This window comes from Bombina bombina, chromosome 3, assembly GCF_027579735.1.
Source record: "Bombina bombina isolate aBomBom1 chromosome 3, aBomBom1.pri, whole genome shotgun sequence".
NCBI classification, from domain to species: domain Eukaryota; kingdom Metazoa; phylum Chordata; class Amphibia; order Anura; family Bombinatoridae; genus Bombina; species Bombina bombina.
In genome coordinates this window covers 480669750-480689164 of record NC_069501.1, presented here as the reverse complement: position 1 = coordinate 480689164, position 19415 = coordinate 480669750, and the positions used below count along the sequence as shown (strand labels likewise).

Below are 19415 nucleotides of genomic sequence, written 5' to 3'. Positions count from 1 at the left end.
AAAGAGAGCACCCACAGCAGAGCTGTCTATATAGCTCCACCCCCCCCCCCCCAGTCATTCTCTTTGCCTGCTTAACTGCTAGGAAGGGTAAAGTGAGTGTGGTCACAAAAATGTTAGTTTTTAGTTTCTCAAGCAAAAGTTTGTTATTTTAAATGGTACCGGTGTGTACTATTCACTCTCTGGCAGAAGAGGGATGAAGATTTCTGCAAGGAGGATGATGATCTTAGCACTTTGTAACTAAGATCCACTGCTGTTCTCACAAGAGCTGAGGAGTACAGGAAAACTTCAGTTGGGGGAACGGTTTGCATGCTAAGCTGCATTGAGGTATGTTCAGTCTATTTTTTTCTAGACAGACTGTGATAATTCTAGAAAAAGGCTGGCAATATCCCCATGAGGGAAGGGTAAGCTGTATTCAGACACTTAGTAGGAATCCCAGCTTGCAAAAAGGGCTCATTGGTTACTGGTGACACTGTTAGGAAAAAACGTTTTTTTATTGCAAACATAACGTTTTTTGAGGGACTTTAAGGGGTCATTGTGGCTTATTTAAGGGTTATCAACCCACATGGCTAGTTTGGAAACACTCTGGTGTGTTTCTTTTAGGCCCCATAACATTGAGTGAGGTGGGAGGGGCCTATTTTCGCGCCTCAGTTGCGCAGTTTCTTTTACTCAGAGACATCCAGCTGCTTCTCCAGAGGGTCCTGCTGCTGTTTGAGGGCTTAAAGAAGTTTTTTTCCCCACAAAACTTTCCTAAAGGGAAGGTAGGCGCCACAGCAGAGCTGTGGCAAGGTGCTGACCGTGTTTTTACCGATTTTTGACGTTTTGTCAATCCGGTTTTTACATTAAGGGGTTAATCGTTTATTTATCTATCTGTGCAATCTTACTAAAGCTTTATGATGCTACTGTAAAGTTTACTGCTTTTTTACACTGTTTTGCAGAGTTTGTGCATCTTTTTTTCTCTTAAAGGCACAGTACCGTTTTTTTCTAAGTATTATTTGCTTTGATTAAAGTGTTTTCCAAGCTTGCTTGTTTCATTACTAGCCTGTTTAACATGTCTCACATCAAGGAAAATCCTTGTTCAATGTGTTTAGAAGCCATTGTGGAACCCCCTCTTAGAATGTGTCCCACTTTCACTGATATGTCTATAAATTATAAAGAGCATATTTTAGCACTTAAAAATATAGCAATAGATGATTCTCAGACAGAAGGAAATGAGGGTTTGCCATCTAGCTCTCTCCAAGTGTCACAACCAGTAACGCCCGCACAAGTGACGCCAAGTACCTCTAGTGCGTCAAATTCATTTACTTTACAAGACATGGCCACAGTTATGAATACAACCCTCGCAGAGGTTTTATCTAAACTGCCTGGTTTACAAGGAAAGCGTGACAGCTCTGGGTTAAGAACAAATGCTGAGCCGTCTGATGCTTTAGTAGCCGTATCCGATATACCCTCACAATGTTCTGAAGTAGGGCTAAGGGATTTGTTATCTGAGGGAGAAATTTCTGATTCAGGAAAGACGCTCCCTCAGACAGATTCTGATAAGACGGCCTTTAAATTTAAGCTTGAACACCTCCGCTTATTGCTCAGGGAGGTATTAGCAACTCTAGATGATTGTGACCCTATAGTGGTTCCAGAGACATTGTGTAAAATGGACAGATACTTGGAGGTTCCTTTTTACACTGATGTTTTTCCAGTCCCTAAGAGGATTGTGAATATTGTTACTAAGGAGTGGGATAGACCAGGTATTCCGTTCGCTCCCCCTCCTGTTTTTAAGAAAATGTTTCCCATATCTGACACCATGCGGGACTCGTGGCAGACGGTTCCTAAGGTGGAGGGAGCTATTTCAACTCTCGCTAAGCGAACAACTATACCTATCGAAGACAGTTGTGCTTTCAAAGATCCTATGGATAAAAAATTAGAGGGTCTCCTGAAGAAAATGTTTGTTCATCAAGGTTTTCTTCTCCAACCTATTGCATGCATAACTACTGCAGCTGCTTTCTGGTTCGAGGCTCTTCAGATGGAGACTCCATTAGAGGATATTATGGATAGAATTAAGGCCCTTAAGTTGGCTAATTCTTTCATTACAGATGCCGCTTTCCAACTGGCTAAATTAGCCGCAAAGAATTCAGGTTTTGCCATTTTAGCACGCAGGGCGTTATGGCTTAAGTCCTGGTCTGCTGATGTATCATCAAAATCTAAACTTTTGAACATCCCTTTCAAAGGAAAGACCCTATTCGGGCCTGAACTGAAAGAGATTATTTCAGACATCACTGGAGGGAAAGGCCATGCCCTCCCTCAGGATAAAACAAATAAAATGAGGACCAAACAAAATAATTTTCGTTCCTTTCGGAACTTCACGGGTGGTCCCGCTTCAGCTTCCCCTGCTGCAAAGCAAGAGGGGAATTTTGCCCAATCCAAGTCAGTCTGGAGACCTAACCAGGCTTGGAACAAGGGTAAACAGGCCAAGAAGCCTGCAGCTGCCTCTAAGACAGCATGAAGGGGTAGCCCCCGATCCGGGACCGGATCTAATAGGGGGCAGACTCTCTCTCTTCGCTCAGGCTTGGGCAAGAGATGTTCACGATTCCTGGGCTTTAGAAATTGAGTCCCAGGGATATCTTCTGGACTTCAAAGACTCCCCCCCCCCAAGGGGGAGATTTCACATTTCTCAATTGTCTGCAAACCAGACAAAGAGAGAGGCGTTCTTAGGCTGTGTAGAAGACCTACATACCATGGGAGGGATCCGCCCAGTTCCAAAAGCGGAACAAGGGCTAGGGTTTTACTCAAACCTGTTTGTGGTTCCCAAAAAAGAGGGAACTTTCAGACCAATCTTGGATCTCAAAATTCTAAACAAATTCCTCAGAGTACCATCATTCAAGATGGAGACTATTCGGACTATTCTACCGTTGATCCAGGAGGGTCAATATATGATTTCCGTGGATTTAAAGGATGCGTATCTACACATCCCTATTCACAGAGATCATCATCAATTCCTCAGATTCGCCTTTCTGGACAGGCATTACCAGTTCGTGGCCCTTCCCTTCGGGTTGGCCACGGCTCCCAGAATTTTCACAACGGTGCTAGGGTCCCTTTTGGCGGTTCTAAGACAGCGGGGCATAGCAGTGGCGCCTTATCTAGACGACATCTTAATTCAGGCGTCGACTTTCCAGCTTGCCAAGTCTCACATGGACATCGTGTTGGCTTTTCTGAGATCTCACGGGTGGAAGGTGAACATAGAAAAGAGTTCTCTCTTCCCTCTCACAAGAGTTTCCTTCCTAGGGACTCTGATAGACTCGGTAGAAATGAAAATATTTCAGACGGAGGTCAGAAAATCAAAGCTCTTAAGCACTTGCCGAGCTCTTCATTCCATTCCTCGGCCATCAGTAGCTCAGTGTATGGAGGTAATCGGACTCATGGTAGCGGCAATGGACATAGTTCCTTTTGCCCGCCTACACCTCAGACCACTGCAACTATGCATGCTCAAACAGTGGAATGGGGATTATGCAGATTTATCTCCTCAACTGCATCTGGACCAGGAGACCAGAGATTCTCTTCTCTGGTGGTTGTCTCAGGACCACCTGTCTCAGGGAATGTGTTTCCGCAGGCCAGAGTGGCTCATAGTAACGACAGATGCCAGCCTGCTAGGCTGAGGTGCAGTCTGGAACTCCCTGAAAGCACAGGGCTTATGGTCTCGGGAGGAAACTCTCCTCCCGATAAACATTCTAGAACTGAGAGCGATATTCAATGAGCTTCAGGCATGGCCTCAGCTAGCTGCGGCCAAATTCATCAGATTTCAGTCGGACAACATCAGGACTGTAGCTTATATCAATCATCAAGGAGGAACTCTGAGTTCTCTAGCAAAGATGGAGGTAACCAAAATAATCTGATGGGCGAAGGATCACTCTTGCCATCTCTCAGCAATCCATATCCCAGGGGTAGAGAACTGGGAGGCGGATTTCCTATGTCGTCAGACTTTTCATCCGGGGGAGTGGGAACTCCATCCGGAGGTATTTGCCCAGCTGACTCGGCTATAGGGCACACCAGAATTGGATCTGATGGCGTCCCGTCAGAACACCAAACTTCCTTGTTACGGGTCCAGGTCCCGGGATCCCCAGGCGGTACTGATAGATGCTCTAGCAGTGCCCTGGTCCTTCAATCTGGCCTATTTATTTCCACGGTTTCCTCTCCTCCCACGTCTGGTTGCCAGTATCAAGCAGGAGAGAGCTTAGGTGATTCTGATAGCACCTGCGTGGCCACGCAGGACTTGGTATGCAGACCTAGTGGACATGTCATCTGTTCCACCGTGGACTCTGCCAATGAGGCAGGGCCTTCTAATCCAAGGTCCGTTCAAGCATCCAAATCTAATTTCTCTGCGTCTGACTGCTTGGAGATTGAACGCCTGATTTTATCAAAGTTTGGTTTCTCTGAGTCGGTCATTGATACCCTGATTCAAGCTAGAAAGCCTGTCACCAGGAAAATCTATCATAAGATTTGGCGCAAATATCTTTATTGGTGAATCCAAGGGTTACTCATGAAGTAAGATTAGCATTCCTAGAATATTGTCTTTTCTCCAAGAAGGATTGGAGAAGGGATTATCAGCTAGTTCCTTAAAAGGACAGATATCTGCTTTGTCTATTCTTTTACACAAACGTCTGGCAGATGTACCAGACGTTCAAGCGTTTAGTCAGGCCTTAGTCAGGATCAAGCCTGTATTTAAACCTGTTGCTTCGCCATGGAGCCTAAACTTAGTTCTTAAAGTTCTTCAAGGGGGTTCCGTTTGAACCTATGCATTCCATAGATATTAAGCTTCTATCTTGGAAAGTTTTGTTTTTAGTAGCTATCTCTTCGGCTCAAAGAGTTTCTGAGTTATCTGCTTTACAGTGTGACTCACCTTACCTTGTTTTCCATGCAGATAAGGTGGTTTTGCGTACCAAACCTGGATTCCTTCCTAAGGTTGTTTCTAATAGGAATATCAATCAGAAAATTGTTGTTCCTTCGCTGTGTCCTAATCCTTCATCAAAGAAGGAACGTCTGTTGCACAATCTTGATGTGGTTCGTGCTTTAAAGTTCTACTTACAAGCAACTAAAGATTTCCGTCAAACATCTTCATTGTTTGTTGTTTACTCTGGTAAGCGGAGAGGTCAAAAGTCTACGGCTACCTCTTTCTTTTTGGCTGAAAAGCATCATCCGTTTGGCTTATGAGACTGCTGGCCAGCAGCCTCCTGAAAGAATTACTGCTCATTCTACTAGAGCAGTGGCTTCCACATGGGCTTTTAAAAATGAGGCTTCTGTTGAACAGATTTGTAAGGCGGCGACTTGGTCTTCGCTTCATACTTTTTCCAAATTTTACAAATTCGATACTTTTGCTTCTTCGGAGGCTATTTTTGGGAGAAAGGTTCTACAAGCAGTGGTGCCTTCCATTTAAGGTACCTGTCTTGTCCCTCCCTTCATCCGTGTCCTAAAGCTTTGGAATTGGTATCCCACAAGTATGGATGAATCCGTGGACTCGATACATCTTACAAGAGAAAACAGAATTTATGCTTACCTGATAAATTTATTTCTCTTGTGATGTATCGAGTCCACGGCCCGCCCTGTCTGTTTAAGACAGGTAGTATATTTTTATTTTAAAAACTTCTGTCACCTCTGCACCCTATAGTTTCTCCTTTTTCTTCCTAGCCTTCGGTCGAATGACTGGGGGGTGGAGCTAAGGGAGGAGCTATATAGACAGCTCTGCTGTTAGTGCTCTCTTTGCCACTTCCTGTTGGGAAGGAGAATATCCCACAAGTATGGATGAATCCGTGGACTCGATACATCACAAGAGAAAGAAATTTATCAGGTAAGCATATATTCTGTTTTTTTAGTTGTCACAGCTTATCAATACAATATATTTCAGATCTCTAGAAATGTAATTCCAGCCAAAATTTAAATCCATACCAATGCATTTCAGTTTTGAATAGAAGCATTTTGTAATATACATGCATTAGCAAAAATGCTTCTTGTAAAAGTTATAGCTATTTCAAAAGTGTAATTACGTATCCACCGTGCACCAGCATTTTAAACACAGCACTTGCTCAGAGAGCCTAAGGTGTTTGTACCATCTGATTATGACTCAATTTATTAATTGCTGACATGATTACAATCCCCACTAGCTCTCGGAACAGCTACAGTATTTAAAATACTGGTGCCCTTAAAATATGTATATTGCAAATTTGTTTCTATTCAAAGATGTAATTTTAATCTATGTGTATTTAAATGTTGACCGGAATATCTCTTTAAATACAATCGTATTCCATAATCAACAAATGCATAATAAAAAGACAATGCAATAAATTTCAAATGAGGTTTTATTTTCTTCTATAAGATACGACGAGTCCACGGATTCATCCTTTACTCGTGGGATATTATCCTCCTGCTAACAGGAAGTGGCAAAGAGCACCACAGCAGAACTGTCTATATAGCTCCTCCCTTGACTCTACCCCCCAGTCATTCTCTTTGCCTACTCTAAGTACTAGGAAGGGTAAAGTGAAAGAGGTGATAAAATGTTAGTTTTTATTTTCTTCAAGCAAGAGTTTTTTATTTTAAATGGTACCGGTGTGTACTATTTTCCCTCAGGCAGCAGATGGATGGAGACTTCTGCCTGGAGGCTGATTATCTTAGCAGTTGTTACTAAGATCCAGTGCAGTTCCCACAGAATGGCTGCGGAGTACTTAAGAAACTTCAGTGTGAGGAACGTTTTTCATGCTATAAGCAGTGAGGTATGTTCAGTCATTTTTTTCTGGAGAGACTGTGTTATTTCAGAATTGGCTGAGGGAGAGGGTAAGCAGTAATCCTAAAGTATAAAGAGGGGTATTACTGAGCTTGCATATATGGGCTATATAAAAATGGTTGACACTGATGTTTGAATGTTTGTGGGCAAACGTTTACATGTTTGGGAGTGCAGTTAACGTTTTTAAAGAAGAGACGTTTTTATGCTTTATTTAAGAGGGTACACATGGCTTCATTTCTGGGTTTATGAACCCACATGGCTAGGTTTTTAGACCACTCTGGTGCGGTTAAGTTGGGCTGTGAGGCATCGAGTGAGATGGGCGGGGCCTATTTTCGCGCCTCAGTTGCGCAGTTGTTTTTCTCAAGCAAGCAGCAAGCTCCAGATCCGGTGGGCCTTTGTGAGCTGTATTGGGCGAAAACGAAGGTTTAACCAGGTTTTACATACCCCTGAGGGCAGGTAGGCGCCACGGCAGAGCTGTGGCGAGGTGCAGGGGGTGCTTTTTATTGAAATAAACGTTTTGCATTTTTCCGTTTTTTTCTGTAAAGATTAAGTATTCCTTTCCTTGTGGGGCAAACTTAGCTGCAGAATTGGGATGCTTCTACCATAAAATTGGGACAATTTGATTGTTTTTAAGCAGTTTTGGAAAAATGTTATGCTTTTTTTCTCTTAAAGGCGGAGTACCATTTTTTAAGATTGTTATTTTTTCACTAAATTGTTTTCAAACCTGTTTGTGGTCATTACTAGCCTGTTTAACATGTCTGACATTGAGGAAAGCCAATGTTCCATGTTTTTAGAAGCCATTGTGGAACCCCCACTTCAAATGTGTCCCTCATGTACTGAAAGGGCCTTACATTGCAAAGAACATATTTTAGCTGATAAAAGTATGTCACAGGATGATTCTCAGTCCGAAGAGAATCAGGTTTTGCCATCTTCTTCTCCCCAAGTGTCACAACCTTTAACGCCCGCACAAGTGACACCAAGTACTTCTAGTGCGTCTAATTCTTTCACCCTGCAAGATATGGCCGCAGTTATGTCTACTACCCTCACAGAGGTATTATTTAAACTGCCTGGTTTGCAGGGGAAGCGCAGTAGGTCCGGTATGAGAGTAAATGCTGAGCCCTCTGACGCTTTATTAGCCATCTCCGATGTACCCTCACAATGCTCTGAATTGGGGGTAGGGGAATTGCTGTCTGAGGGAGAGCTTTCTGATTCAGGAAAGATGTTCCCTCAAACAGACTCAGATATGACGGCTTTTAAGTTTAAGCTTGAACACCTCCGCTTATTACTCAGGGAGGTTTTAGCGACTCTGGATTCCTCCAGAGAAATTGTGTAAAATGGATAGATATCTAGAGGTTCCTTCTTACACTAATGTTTTTCCGGTCCCTAAGAGGATTTTGGACATTGTTACTAAGGAATGGGATAGACCAGGCATTCCGTTCTCTCCCCCTCCTACTTTAAAGAAAATGTTTCCCATATCTGACACCATTCGGGATTCGTGGCAGACGGTCCCTAAGGTGGAGGGAGCGGTTTCTACCCTAGCTAAGCGTACAACTATACCTATTGAGGACAGTTGTGCTTTCAAAGATCTTATGGATAAAAAATTAGAGGGTCTTCTAAAGAAAATATTTATTCATCAGGGTTTTCTTCTGCAACCTATAGCGTGCATTGTTCCTGTAACTACTGCAGCTGCTTTTTGGTTCGAGGCTCTTGAGGAGGCTCTTAAGGTTGAGACCCCATTGGATGAGATTTTAGATAGAATTAAGGCTCTCAAGCTAGCTAATTCTTTTATTACAGATCCCGCTTTTCAACTGGCTAAATTAGCGGCAAAGAATTCAGGTTTTGCCATTTTGGCGCGTAGAGCGTTATGGCTTAAGTCCTGATCTGCTGATGTGTCATCAAAATCTAAGCTATTAGCTATTCCTTTCAAGAGTAAGACCCTATTTGGGCCTGAACTGAAGGAGATCATTTCCGACATCACTGGAGGAAAAGGCCATGCCCTTCCTCAGGATAAGACAAATAGAATGAGGGCCAAACAAAATAATTTTCGTTCCTTTCGAAACTTCAAAGGTGGTCCCGCTGCCTCCTCCCCTGCCACAAAGCAGGAGGGGAATTTTGCTCAATCCAAGTCTGTCTGGAGACCTAACCAGACCTGGAATAAAGGTAAACAGGCCAAGAAGCCCGCTGCTGCTACCAAGACAGAATGAAGGGGCAGTCCCCGATCCGGGACCGGATCTAGTGGGGGGCAGACTTTCTCTCTTCGCTCAGGCTTGGGCAAGAGACGTTCAGGATTCCTGGGCATTAGAAATTGTGACCCAGGGGTATCTTCTAGAATTCAAAGATTCTCCTCCAAAGGGGAGATTTCATCTTTCACGGTTGTCTGTAAACCAGACAAAAAGAGAGGCGTTCTTACGCTGTGTAAAAGACCTATATACTATGGGTGTCATCTGCCCAGTTCCAAAAGCAGAACAGGGGCAGGGGTTTTACTCCAATCTGTTCGTGGTTCCCAAAAAAGAGGGAACCTTCAGACCGATTTTAGATCTCAAGATCCTAAACAAATTTCTTAGAGTCCCATCCTTCAAGATGGAGACCATTCGGACTATTTTACCAATGATCCAGGAGGGTCAATATATGACCACCGTGGATTTAAAGGATGCGTATCTTCACATTCCTATCCACAAAGATCATCACCAGTTCCTCAGGTTCGCCTTCCTGGACAAGCATTACCAGTTTGTGGCTCTTCCCTTCGGGTTGGCCACAGCTCCCAGAATTTTCACAAAAGTGCTAGGGTCCCTTTTGGCGGTTCTAAGGCCGCGGGGCATAGCACTGGCGCCTTATCTGGACGATATCTTAATTCAGGCGTCAACTTACCAACTAGCCAAGTCTCACACGGACATTGTGTTGGCTTTTTTAAGATCTCACGGGTGGAAGGTGAACGTAAAGAAGAGTTCACTTATCCCTCTCACAAAAGTTCCATTCCTGGGAACTCTGATAGATTCGGTAAACATGAAAAATTTTCTGACGGAGGTCAGAAAATCAAAGATCTTATCCACCTGCCGAGCACTTCATTCCATTCCTCGGCCGTAAGTGGCTCAGTGTATGGAGGTAATTGGACTAATGGTAGGGGCAATGGACATAGTTCCGTTTGCTCGCTTGCATCTCAGACCACTGCAACTATGCATGCTCAGATAGTGGAATGGGGATTATGCAAATTTATCTCCTCGGATAAATCTGGATCAAGAGACCAGAGACTCTCTTCTTTGGTGGTTGTCACAGGATCATCTGTCCCAGGGAATGTGTTTCCGCAGGCCAGCATGGGTCATAGTGACGACGAATGCCAGCCTATTGGGCTGGGGTGCAGTCTGGAATTCCCTGAAAGCACAGGGTGTGAGGTTCTCCTTACAATAAATATTCTAGAACTGAGAGCGATATTCAACGTACTTCAGGCGTGGCCTCAGCTGGCTTCGGCCAGATTCATAAGATTCCAGTCGGACAATATCACGACTGTAGCATATATCAATCATCAGGGGGGAACAAAGAGTTCTCTAGCGATGATAGAGGTTTCCAAAATAATTTGATGGGCAGAGACAATCTCTTGCCATCTATCAGCAATCTATATCCCAGGAGTGGAGAACTGGGAAGCGGATTTTCTAAGTCGTCAGACTTTTCATCCGGGGGAGTGGGAACTCCATCCGGAGGTGTTTGCACAATTGATTCATCAATGGGGCACACCAGAATTGGATCTGATGTCATCTCGTCAGAATGCCAAACTTCCTTGTTACGGGTCCAGATCAAGGGATCCTTAAGCAGTACTGATAGATGCTCTAGCAGTACCTTGGTCGTTCAACCTGGCTTATGTGTTTCCACCATTTCCTCTCCTTCCTCATCTGATTGCCAGAATCAAACAGGAGAGGGCTTCGGTGATTTTGATAGCACCTGCGTGGCCACGCAGGACTTGCTATGCAGACCTGGTGGAAATGTCATCTCTACCACCATGGACACTGCCACTGAGACAGGACCTTCTCATTCAAGGTCCGTTCCTGCATCCAAATCTAGTTTCTCTGCAGCTGACTGCCTGGAGATTGAACGCTTGATTTTATCTAAGCGGGGATTCTCTGAGTCGGTCATAGATACCTTGATTCAGGCTCGAAAGCCTGTCACTAGGAAAATTTACCATAAGATATGGCGTAAATATCTTTATTGGTGTGAATCCAAAGGCTACTCATGGAGTAAGATCAGGATTCCTAGCATTTTGTCTTTTCTCCAAGAAGGATTGGAGAAGGGGTTATAAGCTAGTTCCCTAAAGGGACAGATATCTGCTTTATCAATTTCTCTTGTAAAGGTGTATCCAGTCCACGGGTTCATCCATTACAAGTGAGATATTCTCCTTCCCAACAGGAAGCTGCAAGAGGACACCCACAGCAGAGCTGTCTATATAGCTCCTCCCCTAACTGCCACCCCCAGTCATTCTCTTGCAGCTCTCGACAAGAAAGGAAGTATCAAGAGAGATGTGGTGACTTAGTGTAGTTTTTACCTTCAATCAAAAGTTTGTTATTTTTAAACGGTACCGGCGTACTGTTTTTACTCTCAGGCAGAAATTGGAAGAAGACTTCTGCCTGGAGGTTTGATGATCTTAGCAGTTTGTAACTAAGGTCCATTGCTGTTCTCACACATAACTGAAGAGTATGGAAAGAAAACTTCAGTTGGGGGGACGGTCTGCAGATTGCCTGCTTTGAGGTATGTTCAGTATATTTTTTTCTAGAGAGATGATAAGGTCTAGAAAATGCTGACAGTGCCTGGTATATTTAAGGTAAGCCTGATACAGTGATTTAACAACAACTGGGATCATGCTTGCAAAAAGGGATAATCTTCATGTTAATACCTATATTACTTAGTGTAAAAACGTTTGCATGATTTATAAATAAAAACGTTTTTTCTCTGAGGGTGATAAATCTTTATTTGGGGCCTAGTTTCCACATGGCTTGTTAGATTACTCCTAGGAGTACTTTTTTAAGGCCCTCTGACTTTGAGTGCATGGTAGAAGGGGCCTATTTTCGTTTTCAGTCTGAGACATCCAGCTTCCCTGAAGGAGTCCTCTGGCTTATAGGACCTCTATAGAGGGTTTTGTTCCTGCAAAAATCGTTTTTAAGGGCAGGTAGGAGCCACAGCAGAGCTGTGGCAGTGTGTTTGACTGTTTGTTAACAGGTTTAATGTTTTTCTAATTCGTTTTTGGGCCTGAGGGGTTAATCATCCATTTGCAAGTGGGTGCAATGCTGCTTTAGTCCCTTATACACACTGTAAAAATTTCGTAGAGTTTACTACTTTTTTTCACTGTTTTGCAGTTTATGTGGTAGTTTTTTTATCTTAAAGGCACAGTACCGTTTTTTATTATTGCTTTTTTCACATTTATTAAAGTGTTTTCCAAGCTTGCTGGTCTCATTACTAGTCTGTTAAACATGTCTGACATAGAGGAAACTCCTTGTTCATTATGTTTAGAAGCCATTGTGGAACCCCCTCTTAGAATGTGTACCAAATGCACTGACCTTTCTATAAGTTATAAAGACCATATTATGGCTTTTAAAGATTTATCACCTGAGGTTTCTGAGACTGACAAAAGGGAGGTTATGCCATCTAGCTCTCCCCACGTGTCAGAACCTATAACTCCCGCTCAAGGGACGCCAAGTACATGTAGCGCGTCCAATGCGTTTACTTTACAAGACATGGCGGCAGTTATGAATCATACCCTCACAGAGGTATTGTCCAAACTGCCAGGGTTACAGGGAAAGCGGGACAACTCTGGGGCTAGAAAAAATACAGAGCTCTCTGACGCTTTAGTAGCTATGTCTGATATACCCTCACAATGTGCAGAAGTTGAAGCAGGAGAGCTTCTATCTGTGGGTGACTTCTCTGATTCAGGGAAGGCGTTACTTCAGTCTGACTCTGAAATGACAGCATTTAAATTTAAAGGATTACTTTCTGTTATAATTTTTAAGCTAAACAACTAACATATTAAAGTTAATAAACATTAATTAAAACCTACTGACCTATATTTTCTCCAAAACGAAGTTTCATAACGTTCTAAAAGTTATATCTTTTATTTGCCGATGATGTCACGTTATCCTGCCCACTATTTTCAGCACTGCATGTTCAAAATACTTAAACCAATAACTTTGTGTTTAAAGCGCCATTTTGAAACCTAGGTATTGTAAACGGATTGGTACAGAGCAAAGGATACCCACGGAGTGGGTTTGGAAAACAATTAAATTTGCAGACAAGATTTCTGATATACGGTAGAGATATGTTAATGAAATGCTATTGATAAAAAGTGTATTTGGGGTAGTTAGTAACATGCATAGAAAATATTTACTTACAGTGGCCCTTTAAGCTTGAACACCTCCGCGTGTTGCTCAGGGAGGTTTTAGCGACTGTGGATGACTGTGACACCATTGTAGTCCCAGAGAAATTGTGTAAAATGGACAAATACTTTGCAGTGCCTGTTTACACTGATGTTTTTCCAATCCCTAAGAGGTTTTCAGAAATTATTACTAAGGAATGGGATAGACCAGGTGTGCCGTTCTCTCCCCCTCCTGCTTTTAAGAAAATGTTTCCTATAGATGCCGCTACACGGGACTTGTGGCAGACGGTCCTAAGGTGGAGGGAGCAGTCTCTACCCTACCTAAGCGTACAACTATTCCTGTCGAGGACTGTTGTGCTTTCCTAGATCCTATGGATAAGAAATTAGAGGGTTTCCTTCAGAAAATCTTTATACAACAAGGTTTTATTCTCCAGCCTCTTGCATGCATTGCCCCAGTCACTGCTGCAGCGGCTTTCTGGTTCGAGTCTCTGGAGGAGGCTTTACAGGTAGAGACCCCGTTGGATGATATCCTTGACAGGCTTAAAGCTCTTAAGTTAGCCAATTCATTTATTTCTGACGCCGTTTTTCATTTAACCAAGCTAACGGCTAAAAATTTAGGTTTTGCCATTCAGGCACGTAGGGCGCTATGGCTTAAATCCTGGTCAGCTGATGTCACTTCAAAGTCTAAACTTCTCAAGATCCCCTTCAAAGGGCAGACCCTTTTTGGGCCTGCACTGAAGGAGATCATTTCTGATATTACTGGAGGAAAAGGCCACACCCTTCCCCAGGATAGGTCCAACAAGTTAAGGACCAAACAGACTAATTTTTGTTCCTTTCGAAACTTCAAGAGTGGCGCAGCTTCATCTTCCTCTTCTACAAAACAAGAGGGAAATTTTGCCCAGTCCAAGCCAGTCTGGAGACCTAACCAGGCTTGGAACAAGGGGAAACAGGCCAAAAAGCCTGCTGCTGCCTCTAAGACAGCATGAAGGAGTAGCCCCCAATCCCAATTTCCTTTCGAAACTTCAAGAGTGGCGCAGCTTCATCTTCCTCTTCTACAAAACAAGAGGGAAATTTTGCCCAGTCCAAGCCAGTCTGGAGACCTAACCAGGCTTGGAACAAGGGGAAACAGGCCAAAAAGCCTGCTGCTGCCTCTAAGACAGCATGAAGGAGTAGCCCCCAATCCGGGACCGGATCTAGTGGGGGGCAGACTTTCTCTCTTCGCCCTGGCTTGGGCTAGAGACGTCCAGGATCCCTGGGCTCTGGAGATTGTTTCCCAGGGATATCTTCTGGATTTCAAAGCTTCATCTCCAAAGGGGAGATTTCATCTCTCACAATTATCTGCAAACCAGATAAAGAGAGAGGCATTCTTACATTGCGTTCAAGACCTACTAGTTATGGGAGTGATCCACCCAGTTCCTAAGGAGGAACAGGGGCAGGGCTTCTATTCAAATCTGTTTATAGTTCCCAAGAAAGAGGGAACTTTCAGACCAATCTTGGATCTCAAGATCCTTAACAAATTTCTCAGGGTCCCATCCTTCAAGATGGAGACTATTCGAACCATCCTACCTATGATCCAGGAGGGTCAATATATGACTACCGTGGATTTAAAGGATGCTTATCTACATTTTCCGATACACAGGGATCATCATCAGTTTCTCAGGTTCGCCTTCCTAGACAGGCATTACCAGTTTGTGGCTCTTCCCTTCTGGTTAGCCATGGCACCAAGAATCTTTACGAAGGTTCTAGGGTCCCTTCTGGCGGTTCTAAGACCGCGGGGTATAGCAGTAGCCCCTTACCTAGACGACATCTTGATACAGGCGTCAACTTTTCATATCGCCAGGTCCCATACGGACATTGTTCTGGCATTCCTAAGGTCTCACGGGTGGAAGGTGAACGAAGGAAAGAGTTCTCTCTCACCTCTCACAAGAGTTTCCTTCCTAGGAACTCTGATAGATTCAGTAGAAATGAAGATTTATCTGACAGAGGTCAGGTTGTCAAAACTTCTAACTTCCTGCCGTGCTCTTTATTCCATTTCTCGTCTGTCAGTGGCTCAGTGTATGGAGGTAATTGGATTAATGGTAGCAGCAATGGACATAGTTCCGTTTGCCCGACTACATCTCAGACCACTGCAACTTTGCATGCTCAATCTGTGGAATGGGGATTACACAGATTTGTCCCCTCTACTAAATCTGGATCAAGAGACCAGGGATTCTCTTCTCTGGTGGCTATCTCAGGTCCATCTGTCCAAGGGAATGAGTTTCCGCAGGCCAGAATGGACTATAGTAACGACAGATGCCAGCCTTCTGGGCTGGGGTGCAGTCTGGAACTCCCTGAAGGGTCAGGGTTCGTGGACTCAGGAGGAGGCCCTCCTTCCGATAAACGTTCTGGAACTAAGAGCGATATTCAATGCTCTTCAGGCTTGGCCTCAGCTAGCTGCGGTCAGGTTCATCAGATTTCAGTCGGACATAATCACGACTGTAGCCTATATCAACCATCAGGGGGGAACAAGGAGCCCCCTGGCAATGTTGGAGGTTTCAAAGATAATTCTATGGGCAGAGGTTCACTCTTGCCATCTCTCAGCTATCCATATCCCAGGAGTAGAGAACTGGGAGGCGGATTTTCTAAGTCAGCAGACTTTTCATCCGGGGGAGTGGGAGCTCCATCCGGAGGTATTTGCCCAGTTGATCCAACTTTGGGGCAAACCAGAACTGGATCTCATGGCGTCTCGTCAGAACGCCAAGCTTCCTTGTTACGGGTCCAGGTCAAGGGATCCACAGGCAGTGCTGATAGATGCTCTAGCAGCGCCCTGGTCCTTCAGCCTGGCTTATGTGTTTCCACTGTTTCCTCTGCTCCCTCGTCTGATTGCCAAGATCAAGCAGGAGAGAGCTTCGGTGATCTTGATAGCCCCTGCATGGCCACGCAGGACTTGGTATGCAGATCTGGTGGACATGTCATCCTTTCCACCATAGACTCTGCCGCTAAGGCAGGACCTTCTACTTCAAGGTCCCTTTAAACATTCAAATCTAATTTCTCTACGTCTGACTGCTTGGAGATTGAACGCTTGATTCTATCAAAGCGTAGTTTTTCCGAATCAGTCATTGATACCTTAATTCAGGCTCGAAAGCCTGTCACCAGGAAAATCTATCATAAGATATGGTGTAAATATCTTCATTGGTGTGAATCCAAGGGTTACTCATGGAGTAAGGTCAGGATTCCTAGGATATTATCTTTTCTCCAAGAAGGATTGGAGAAGGGATTGTCAGCTAGTTCCTTAAAGGGACAGATTTCTGCTCCGTCTATTCTTTTGCACAAACGTCTGGCTGAGGTTCCAGACGTTCAGGCGTTTTGTCAGGCTTTAGTTAGAATCAAGCCTGTGTTTAAACCTGTTGCTCCGCCATGGAGTTTAAATTTAGTTCTTAAAGTTCTTCAATTTGTTCCGTTTGAACCTTTGCATTCCATAGATATTAAGCTTTTATCTTGGAAAGTTCTATTTTTAGTAGCTATCGCCTCGGCTCGAAGAGTTTCGGAGTTATCTGCTTTACAGTGTGATTCCCCTTATCTGATTTTCCATGCAGATAAGGTAGTGTTACGTACCAAACCTGGGTTTCTGCCTAAGGTGGTATCTAATAAGAATTTCAATCAGGAGATTGTTGTTCCTTCCCTATGTCTTAATCCTTTTTCAAAGAAGGAACGTCTATTACACAATCTTGATGTGGTTCGTGCTTTAAAGTTTTATTTACAAGCTACGAAAGATTTTCGTCAAACATCTGCTTTGTTTGTTGTCTACTCTGGATAGAGGAGAGGCCAAAAGGCTTCGGCAACTTCTCTTTCCTTTTGGCTAAGAAGCATAATTTGCTTAGCTTATGAGACTGCTGGCCAGCAGCCTCCTGAAAGAATTACAGCTCATTCTACTAGAGCAGTAGCTTCCACATGGGCTTTTAAACATGAGGCCTCTGTTGAACAGATTTGTAAGGCGGCGACTTGGTCTTCGCTTCATACCTTTTCTAAATTCTATAAATTTGATACTTTTGCTTCTTCGGAGGCTATTTTTGGGAGAAAGGTCTTACAGGCAGTGGTGCCTTCCGTTTAAGTTTCCTGCCTTGTCCCTCCCTTCATCCGTGTCCTAAAGCTTTGGTTTTGGTATCCCACAAGTAATGGATGAACCCGTGGACTGGATACACCTGTACAAGAGAAAACAAAATTTATGCTTACCTGATACATTTATTTCTCTTGTGGTGTATCCAGTCCACGGCCCGCCCTGTCATTTTAAGGCAGGTGTTTTTTATTTTTAAACTACAGTCACCACTGCACCCTATAGTTTCTCCTTTTTTTCTTGCTTGTCTTCGGTCGAATGACTGGGGGTGGCAGTTAGGGGAGGAGCTATATAGACAGCTCTGCTGTGGGTGTCCTCTTGCAGCTTCCTGTTGGGAAGGAGAATATCCCACAAGTAATGGATGAACCCGTGGACTGGATACACCACAAGAGAAATAAATTTATCAGGTAAGCATGAATTTTGTTTTTACTGCACAAGCGTCTGGCAGATGTTCCAGACGTTCAGTCGTTTTGTCAGGCTTTAGTTAGAATCAAGCCTGTGTTTAAACCTGTTGCTCCGCCATGGAGTTTGAATTTAGTTCTTAAAGTTCTTCAAGGGGTTCTGTTTGAACCTATGCATTCCATAGATATCAAGCTTCTATCTTGGAAAGTTCTGTTTTTAGTTGCTATCTCTTCGGCTCGAAGAGTTTCTGAACTATCTGCATTGCAATGCGACTTGCCTTATCTTGTTTTCCATTCCGATAAGGTGGTTTTGCGTACCAAACCTGGATTCCTTCCTAAGGTTGTTACTAATAAGAATATTAATCAGGAAATTGTTGTTCCTTCTCTGTGTCCTAACCCTTCTTCTAAGAAGGAGCGTCTGTTACACAACTTGGACGTGGTTCGTGCTTTGAAGTTTTACTTGCAAGCGACCAAAGATTTCCGTCAAACATCTTTTCTGTTTGTTGTCTATTCTGGAAAACGTAGAGGTCAAAAGGCTACGGCTACCTCTCCTTTTGGCTGAAAAGCATCATCCAGTTGGCATACGAGACTGCTGGACAGCAGCCTCCTGAAAGGATTACAGCCCACTCTACTAGAGCGGTGGCTTCCACATGGGCTTTTAAAAACAATGCTTCTGTTGAACAGATTTGTAAGGCTGTGACTTGGTCTTCCCTTCATACCTTTTCCAAATATTCCAAATTTGATACTTTTGCTTCTTCTGAGGCTATTTTTGGGAGAAAAGTTCTTCAAGCAGTGCTTCCTTCTGTTTAGGCATCTGTCTTGTCCCTCCCGTTCATCCGTGTCCTGTAGCTTTGGTATTGTATCCCACAAGTAAAGGATGAATCCGTGGACTCGTATCTTATAGAAGAAAAGTAAATTTATGCTTACCTGATAAATTGATTTCTTCTATGATACGACAAGTCCACGGCCCGCCCTGTCATTTTAAGACAGATAATATTTTTTTATTTTAAACTTCAGTCACCTCTGCACCTCTTAGTTTCTCCTTTTTCTTCCTATACCTTCGGTCGAATGACTGGGGGGTGGAGTCAAGGGAGGAGCTATATAGACAGCTCTGCTGTGGTGCTCTTTGCCACTTCCTGTTAGCAGGAGGATAATATCCCACAAGTAAAGGATGAATCCGTGGACTCGTCGTATCATAGAAGAAATCAATTTATCAGGTAAGCATAAATTTACTTTTTTCTCTGTCAAATGTCAGCTATTTCAATTTTCCCTACCCCTGTATGATGTGACTGCAATCAGCCAATTACAAATGATATGTATACACTGTGAACCTTTGCACATGCTCAGTAGCAGCTGGTGCCTCATACATTGTGCATATAAAAAGACTGTGCACAGTTTGATAATGCAAGTAAATTGGAAAGCGTTTATTTTGTATTTTTTAATTGCATGCTCTATGTATATCATGAAAATTTAGTTTTGACTTTAGTGTATTTTTTTTAAAATGATTTGAAACCTGAGAACTGTAGTGAATTGTATTATACTCTAGAATAGTACTGTAGTGACTATATAGATGACTAAGGGGAAAATGATTATGTATTTGTCAGTCTGTCATGTTATGCGCATTAAACAACTTGTTTTCTATTTCCATTGTATCTATAGGACCTGAAGCCCAGCAATCTTGCTGTTAATGAGGATTGTGAGCTGAAGGTAAGCCATTGTGTGTGTGTCTCTGATGAAGCGCAATGTGTGTCGTGAAATAAGTAAGAGGGACCATTGGGGCGAACTTTGTAACCAAAATCTTTTTGAAAT

General features: G+C 43.4%; 1 protein-coding gene across 2 annotated transcripts in view; it reads left to right on the top strand.

The window, feature by feature from the left end:
- The window catches only part of LOC128653483 (mitogen-activated protein kinase 14), a 350993-nt gene that overhangs the window by 185403 nt on the left and 146175 nt on the right, over positions 1–19415 (top strand). For both annotated transcript variants that reach the window (XM_053706818.1, XM_053706817.1), the window contains exon 6: positions 19266–19313. In XM_053706818.1, coding sequence (XP_053562793.1) covers positions 19266–19313 — 48 coding nt within the window. The remainder of the gene's footprint in view (positions 1–19265; positions 19314–19415) is intronic.